Source organism: Homarus americanus, unplaced genomic scaffold (assembly GCF_018991925.1).
Source record: "Homarus americanus isolate GMGI-L3 unplaced genomic scaffold, GMGI_Hamer_2.0 scaffold28, whole genome shotgun sequence".
In the NCBI taxonomy this organism is placed as follows: domain Eukaryota; kingdom Metazoa; phylum Arthropoda; class Malacostraca; order Decapoda; family Nephropidae; genus Homarus; species Homarus americanus.
The window spans coordinates 4,838,052-4,846,726 of NW_024742238.1; the positions used below are offsets into that span (position 1 = coordinate 4,838,052).

The 8,675-nt window shown below is 36.0% G+C and overlaps 1 protein-coding gene across 1 annotated transcript; it reads left to right on the forward strand.

Annotated features, from left to right (window-relative positions):
• Positions 1-6,091, forward strand: LOC121876647. The gene is made up of 3 exons (XM_042381951.1): positions 1-203; positions 986-1,156; positions 5,102-6,091. The coding sequence occupies exons 2-3, from the start codon at positions 988-990 to the stop codon at positions 5,329-5,331; spliced, it is 399 nt and encodes a 132-aa protein (XP_042237885.1). The 5' UTR covers positions 1-203; positions 986-987; the 3' UTR covers positions 5,332-6,091.
• The last annotated feature ends 2,584 nt before the right edge of the window (positions 6,092-8,675 follow it).

Here is an 8,675-nt window from a genome sequence, read left to right on the forward strand (position 1 = left end):
TTTTTATGTATAAACCAATTGAAAAAATGTTGTAAATAAACTGTAAATATCATGGCAAGGTAAAACACAATGAGCTTGTTGTCCCCAGGTAAACAATAACACGTGGTTGGGAAGCTGTGTTTATATGTCAAGCAGAACCAAAAGAAGTCTCCTGCCCTTTTATCCGTGTACAATCTGAGGTCCTGATCTAGTTCACTCAAAAGGTAAGTTTCAAGAATATTTAACAACATAGGCGCCATTTATTTTACTTTTTTGGTTGAGGAAAGGAAGCAAGTGACAGTTTAAGCCACCACCATTGCTTCTAATGAGTATCCTTCAGGGGTCCAGTTTGTGCTCAGGTAATACTTTCCCTCAGTGACGTATATAAGTTTCTGGAAATGGGGGTGGGGGGGGGGAGGGGCAAGACTTGAAGATGTAGACATTATTTCTTTTCCATCCAGTGGTGTAATCAGGGTGGTTGGTAGGCTGGGGTCCCCCTCTCGAGAAAATTTTGAAAGTTGACCAATTTGAACAATTTCAGGGACATTTTGAGGTCATCTACAATGAATAATAGGAAATATTGGTAAAGGTGTAGAAGAGGGTGACCACCAGAAGGAATTGTCCGAATTGGTTGAAATTTTTTCTACACTGATATCATGATAATAAACACAAAAATAGAAGTGACAATGCATATACTGTATACTGAACTGTCTTGTACATAATTCAGAAAGGCTATACAGTATATAGGACCATTTTTTCAGGTAATCACGTTAGATTTCATGTAATTTCGGAACAAACCTTTTTTTTCATCATATTCATATGCAATATCATGTTTTAAAGTTGGTTTAAAGTATACTGTGAGTTAGCATAAATTAGAGCAGGAAAATGCTTTGTTGGTTCAATTTCAGATGTTCTCAGTTACCACCATGATAATTTAATGTATTACTGTATACAGTACTGGTATGTTAATATACACTGTATGAATGTGCCTTTTTGTCTCCCACAGATATGAGCAGTGAGGATATTTTTGATTTCGTTGATGCCTTGGAACAGCAGACATATGCTGCAGGTGAAGCAGAAGGAGTAGAGGATGGAAAACAGAAACACCATCTTGTAGGATTCACAATGGGATGGCAGCAGGCTTGTCACATTCTGCAGGAATTAGGCCTTATAGAAGGTAATATTTTTTTAACTCTAAATCTTTTCCTGCTATGCTGTAGAGGAACCAGAGTCAAGACCAAAGACAGACTATCCTTGCTTTCATTTTCATCCATTCACTCTTAACTGCTGTGATATCCTTTTAAACCAATTAATGCCATATTCTCCCATCATTCACAGCTCTCCAAGCCCCAAAATGTTTTCCAAGTTCCTGCCACAGCTGTACACTCCTTGGAATCAAATCTGCTCAAAGTGCATCAAATATCATGCAACAGACAGTTAACAATGTTTGTACATAATTTTCAGTCACCTGCCATATACAAGATGACTCATACTTTATTATTGTCACTTGTGGGAGTCCACTCAATGGGATCATAACCCTGCTACTGTATGTGAAAATTGCCAAACGACCCAATTAGTCACACTGAATGATTCAGTCTGATATCACCACACTACCAGATCTTCTTAAACCCTCCACCACGGGGGTGCCACTTTTATTATTTTATTTGGCTAATGCCACATGATTTTATTCAGCTCAGAGGGGACCTCATACACAAGGGGTTAGTAGCCTATCTCCATAAAGCCCTCCAGTATGGGGATGCCACTTTTAATATTTTATTTGTTTAACACTAGACTTACTTTATTTGGCTCAGAGGGAAGCCTATACACTAGGGATTATGGGTTCCAGTAAATTTGTTTACTGTATATGCAACACAGACAAATATATCACTGAAAGAAAATATTACATGCACACCCATTAAATCCTGAAGTGGAAGCTTCAGTGGTACTGCTGAACATGAGGAAGGAAGTTAGATTCAATGAAAGTTGCTGTAATTCTGTTTCAACACATGCCGGAGAATATCTTCCTAATCCCAGGCCTGACTGTGGGTGGCCCAGCAATATCAGACTATCAAATAGTCTTTACTAGACTATTCACTGTGAAACCAATTGATGCCTGTGAAATTGTGGTTTCCCCATCAGCTCTTGGGTTGTACCCAAATTTAAACATAAATAATCATAATAAATGGTTTGACAAAATATGAGTAATTAAGCTTAAGCAAAAGTCTAACATTGATAAGTGTGTTGCTCAACAAGAACACCTTAGGTACTGCCAAATGATTAATGGCAGTGAGTGAATAGTGGGACCATCTGTTCAGTGAGAGGTGTGACAAGGAGTGAATGGGGATTGATTACTGGAAGAACATAATCGGCCATTTTTTTAAACACTCGGGGCAGCAAGCCCGAAGAGCAATCCCGAATGTCTGGTTACTGTCTAGTAATCCGTCAAATGGATTCGTCAAGCTCGAATATAAATCCCGAACATTGGTTTACTATTTAGTAACACGAACGCCGCAACTCGAGAGGGTTGGTACGCCTTATCCAAGATAAATGTAAATGTAAACATGAGTTGTGGAGATAAAAGTTCGTCTTCAAGGGAGAAGGCAGACACCACCACCAATTATGCCAGCGTCTGCACCAGCAGGAACACTTGGATCAACTGATCCAACATCAGTACCACCCGTGCCACCACCAGCAACAGCAGCATCAACATCCAGTCACTGGTGGAAGAAAAGGAAGCAGGTGAACAAGAGGAATGAATGCTTCAGTGCCATTATTAAAGACAGTACACAAGAACTGAATGGTGCTATATTGGAGGCCTTAAAGGCCTTCACTAGTACAGTATGTACAATACTTTATCAACCCAATCTGTGCGTAATGTATTTAGGACAAGCATTCGAGTTGTTGAGCAGTGGCATATGTCAAGAGTGCAGCCATACTTCCACCTTTGGCTGTGGGCAATCTAGGGTAACATTGCTTATCTTGATTATGGTAAAGAACAGGGTCCCTGTGATGATATATATTACTGTGTTACATTTTAAGTTCTTCAGAGAATCGCCCTCTATAAAGTGCAACATACAGGTGATATCCCCGTTATCCAGAATAATTGGTGCAGAGCTCTTCCTGGGACGAAAGACTTCCAGATATCATGACTCTCAAACCATGAAAAATCCCACTTCCCTAGAATTTTTCCGGTTACATGTAAAAGTTGCCGAGTTTAAATGTTCTTTCATCCTCGGAGGCCGAAAAAACTTGGAGAGTTTCAGGAAGTTTTCATAAAAATTAACCCAATTTTCAACCTTGAAAACTCGTTCACTTACCCGGAATGTTGAAAATTTTCCCGGAAAAACTCCGAGCCAATTTCAATTCTGAGTACATATTGGCGAATTCTGTGTAATGAAGATATTACTGCTCTGTAATTATGGCCTGGTGGTATTATTGTACATGGGAGGTAGGTTTAGGGGTTTTCATGGGTGCTGAGTACTGTATAGTGGTGATGTCACCCCCCCCCCCCTCCCTCCCTCTTTTTTGCATCATTGCATAACATTGAATAAATACCCTATACATTTCTAAACAAAGACCAAAATCCAAGATTTTGAGTTTTGGTCTACAAAGATATATTTAGTCTAACCTAACCTGACCTAATCTAACCTAAGATAACTTAACCCAATTATCTTGTAGACCGCACACTATAGTAACACCAGAATTTCTTGCTTCATCCATCTTGAACTCTTGGCATGTGTGGTTCAACTCGTTCAAGAAGTTCATGGATGCATTCCTTGGACAGCCTATACCTCTTGATGAACTCCTCCTCAGAGAGATAAGCAAAAGGATTTTGATGGTCTCTAATAACAATCCTTGGAAGCCTCACAGCACCAGCTAGCTCAGCATACCAGAATGCTATAATGCCCGCCTGAAAAAAAAACGAAGTGTAATATCTATTATCTATATATTGCGGTAACTATTGTATACCGTATTAGGTAAATTACTTTTGATAACAGTTTATAAGCTTGTTGCATAGCTATTACAGAGAATTTCCTTAAGAAATTTGTCCATAGTATATTTAACTTTTGTTTATTGTTGTTCCACTTTTTTCCTAACCCTGAGTTCGAACATTTCATCGAAAAAATATTTTATGTAACCTAATCTAAACTTACAAACATAGGTAGTACCTAAACACAACCGGAACAACAGCAGCCCAAACAGTGAAATATAGCAGGAGAAATTTTTTCCAGGGTAATTCTCAGCGTGGGTGACAGGTGACACTTGTTGTAAACTATTACTTCGGCAACCTACCTAGTACATTTGGCTCATCTTATATCTTTCCTTTATAATATATTGGCAAATTGGAAATGGCATTATATCTATCTCACAAACAAAAGTGCATTACTTAACACTTGAAGCTATAAGAAGATGATTGTAGGAATGCAATACTTGATAAAATAAGAGAAGGGCGATGAGGAGACGAAAAATCTTTGGAGTTGAAGGTAAAACATCACGGGGGTACACGTCGGTCTCTTAAAAATATATACATTTCCGTCGGAACCGGCTATTAGGACATTTAAATATTTGGGTTTTTTTATTATCTCATCTTAATTTACATAAATTGTATTTCAGAGACTTTTTCTATTCATATATAACAAGTTTGAACATTCGGGATAAGTCTTTCGGGTGCCTACCCACACCCGAGGACTTATCCCGAACTTTCCAATAATATTGTCGGACTACTAAATTGTAAACCGACAAAATTTGGTTTAAAAAATTTATTACGTTTCAGAGGGCGCTTTCGGGCTACTAATAAGTAACCTGAATGTTTAAAATAAGTGGCTGAAAGACTGACTCAAGAGATAGGCAGAGTGTGCTTATGTCATTTTTAGTTCCCTCTACCCATGGGCGAAAAACGTTTGCTATAGTTGCAGTATAAAAGGTTATCCTTAAAATTAGTCCCAACCACTAATATCAGGTTTCCTGGGTCTAGATTAATGGCTTTGTGTGTGCATTATACCTTAGGTATCTAGTGAAGGGCAACCCAACTTCAATATAGTACTGTACAATTAATGTAATGTCATGCTAATCTTTCATTTCTAGAATAAATAAGGCTTAAAATTTTTGTTTCACCAATCAGGTCTCCTGGGCAGTGTGTTACTCAACTGTGAATCAGAACTTGACCCTCGTCTTCAAAATCAAATTGTCAAACTTCTCGCTACCATCAGGGATTGGCCAAAATGGGATCCATCTGATGAAGATAAAATAGAAACAAAACTTGCTGCAATTCACACCAAAAGTCGATATATTCTGCAGCGACTGAATATCCCATCAAAAGTTATTGATAGAAGTGTTGATGGCGATTTTTAGTGTAAATTCTGGTCCAATAGTCTTTTCATGATTATGTCTTTCTTATTTAATTGTCATCTTATTCAATTAATTCTTTAATTCCATATGCCTTGGTTAAATTGTCTACTGTGTTTCTTTGTATCTGTTATCTTTTCTCCATTTCCACTTGCTTAGTTTGGATAAATTTAAAACAGAAACTGAAAGAAAGGGAGGAAATGGTTAGGGAGACTGCTGTAAATTTTTTTTAGAAAAAACCTTAAGATATCATTCTTTTGGCAATATCTGACATAATACCTTCACTACAGTAATTCACTTATATAGTGTGTCCATATCTTTCTTGATCTACCTACTTGTATCCTTCTTATACAGTACAGTACTTCCAACTAAACTGTCATTAATATTCCATCCCATTGTCTCCCTTACACACTGTACTCTGCATACAAGGTTTGATACAGTACTTTATAACATGATTATTATATTGATAGTATCTTTATGAATTGAAGACCATAAATGCATGATTCAGCTGAGGTTAAATGAAAATATAGGAGCGTTAATATATCAGCTTATTATAAAACACCCATAACTGTGTGATATTTTAACAGAATTAAGATGTCTTTTCATAAAAATTACTGGAAATGAACCAAGTCAAAGGAAGAGGTGGTGGAGTGGTACTCATGTCATCGCCTAAAAGTAACTATGCAGAACTCTGTACCTATAATGCTGGTGTCTGGAACTTTACTTCTCCAAATATATTTTGCACAAATCAAAATACTGGTATTCATCATTTGTTTTATTAGCACCTGGGAGTATCATGTTATTCGGAGCACCTGGGAGTATCATGTCATTCATAGCACCTGTGAGTAACATGATGTCATTCAGAGCACCTGGGAGTAACGTAATGTATTGATGTCATTTAGAGTACCTGTAACATGTTGTCATAGAGCACCTTGGAGTAATTTGTATTCCTGCTTATCATGATACTCTGCCACAACACAGAATCTAAATTCCAAACTACAAATTATTCGAAACAATATGTTGAGGTTTATTTTTGACATGAAAGCAAGAGACCACATTGGTCACAAAGTCTTACAATCACTAAACATGTTAAGGTAATGTACCAAATTTAGATTTCATTACTAAATGTGCTAGGTGCTAAATTACATTAATTAGGTACTAAATTAAAGTGCAGTATTTAGGTACTATTTTATAGTAGTTAAGTAGTTATCTTGTTGTGAACCGCAATGTTGCTTCACTCTCTCTCTTTTATAGGTACTTTAACGGGCAATGTTTGGTGGATTTGGCATCCTGTGTTCCGCCAACAAGGCCGTGGGCTCATAACACTCATCTTGCCAGCAGTGCACACCGTTTCTCTGTGGCTATCGGTCTCACTAGAATAACGCGTTATAGTATATCCTTCTTTCCTCACACAGCCAAACTGTGGAATGCTCTGTCTTCTTCTGTGTTTCCATACTCATACAATCTGTCTCACTTTAAAAAAAGCTGGTTGTCCGACATCTTCGTGGTGTAGAATAATATAATCGTTTCCTTTGGTTTTTAATTTCTTTTTACTCTTATTTTTTCGTGCCTAGGTAGGTTATTCCCCGTAAAAAAAAAAAATACCTAACCTAATAAAATGAATATATATTTTTTAAAAATCTTCTCTTCAAAAGTATACTATATTTATTTTTTTGGAATCAGTAGGAAAACACACACACACATATATATATATATATATATATATATATATATATATATATATATATATATATATATATATATATATATATATGTATATATAAGAAAATTTTGATAAATCATAATATATATATATATATATATATATATATATATATATATATATATATATATATATATATATATATATATATATATATATATATACAGTATATATATATATTTATTTATTTATTTATTTATTTATTTTTATTTATTTTATTTTTTTATTTTTTTCGGGGGGGGAGGACATGGTACATGAAATCGAAAACGCCCAAATAATGTAAAGCTGCAGCTTCTACCATCGCTCTTACTGAAGAACCGAAGGGAGAATATTCCCTTATGTAAGCAAATATAGGTACTTATATCTGCAAAATAATCAATCTGTTGCTTTGATATATTATCCCTAGATATTTAAAGTTGAATGTCAATAACCTACTGACTACATATAAATTGTTTTTGTGTAATATTCTTGTGTTAGCGCACAATATAAAGTAAGGCACAATGAGCTACTCCCCAGCCGCTTGGTGTCGCCACCATTGCGGAGGATCACAAATTTAACATTGAAGGGTAATCCTTCTACAGTTTTATAATCCTTGGGATAAATAAAAATTGTTGTTGTTAGGTTGCAATCTATGGATCAATCTCTTAGAGGCTGCTTCTATTGATGAATTGAAAGCATTACAGTAAAAAAGACTGGGAAATCATTTACAGATAAAGACACTCTTACAATAACGTAGTTCCGATAGGAGTCGACTTATTATAGCAGCTTAATTAATCCATTTTCCATAAAGCGACGTCAGACAATAACAATAGCATATTTTTGTCAGTGACTAATCTTGCTATCATATATCTAAATTTTAAATATTCAAGTAAATATATCATTTGGAATGAAAAAAAATTATTTATACCAAACAAAAATATAGCACGATATATGAATTTTGATTTATAAATGTTCGCGACAAGATGTTTTGTGAAGTGATTAATAGAGTATCTGGCATCGTCACTGTGGGATGAATGTGCCTCTATGGCGGAGGAATATCCCATATGTTGGTAGCTATCATTTCGTTGAACATAAAATAAACTTACATGAAGAAATATAAGATTCATTCTTATCAACGTTTTAAATGCAATTGCAACAGGGTAAATTATCAAAGAAAACATGAATTACTTGAATTGTCGGGTTATAGGGAACTAGTTTTTGAGCGTACAACCGGTGTCCCGAGTCTCCGTGAAGCATCAACCAGTCAGTGTTCAGTTGTGACTCTCAGAGTGAGGTTGTGTTTATCGTGTGTCTCAACAGTTTTTTCACTTAACATAATGTTTGAAGATACATGAAACACGTGTGATTAGTTTTTTCTAACCCATGAAGTAAGCTCTTTGTGCTGGTAAACATACCTTACTAGTGCTAATCGAATAGTGCCTAAAAATGGGTGGAAGAAGGAGAAATCCAGCGTTGGAGTTGACATTGGCGGCGGTGGTAACCCTCGGCGTTTGTTTGGGTCCTGGAGCTTCAGCTGACAAAGGTAAAGGTTTATAATCCTAACACTCCCGCCACTGTTGCAGACAGCAGCGATGGGCAGTAAAAGATGAATAATATAATTATATAACAAAGGGTGAAGTAAATTGGA

What these genes read in the sequence shown, in the direction of transcription:
- LOC121876647 (XM_042381951.1), top strand. Translation starts at nt 988, where the DNA reads ATGAGCAGTGAGGATATTTTTGATTTCGTTGATGCCTTGGAACAGCAG. An exon ending in GGAATTAGGCCTTATAGAAG is followed by an intron (nt 1,157 to 5,101) that starts GTAATATTTTTT and finishes TTCACCAATCAG; the next exon opens with GTCTCCTGGGCAGTGTGTTA.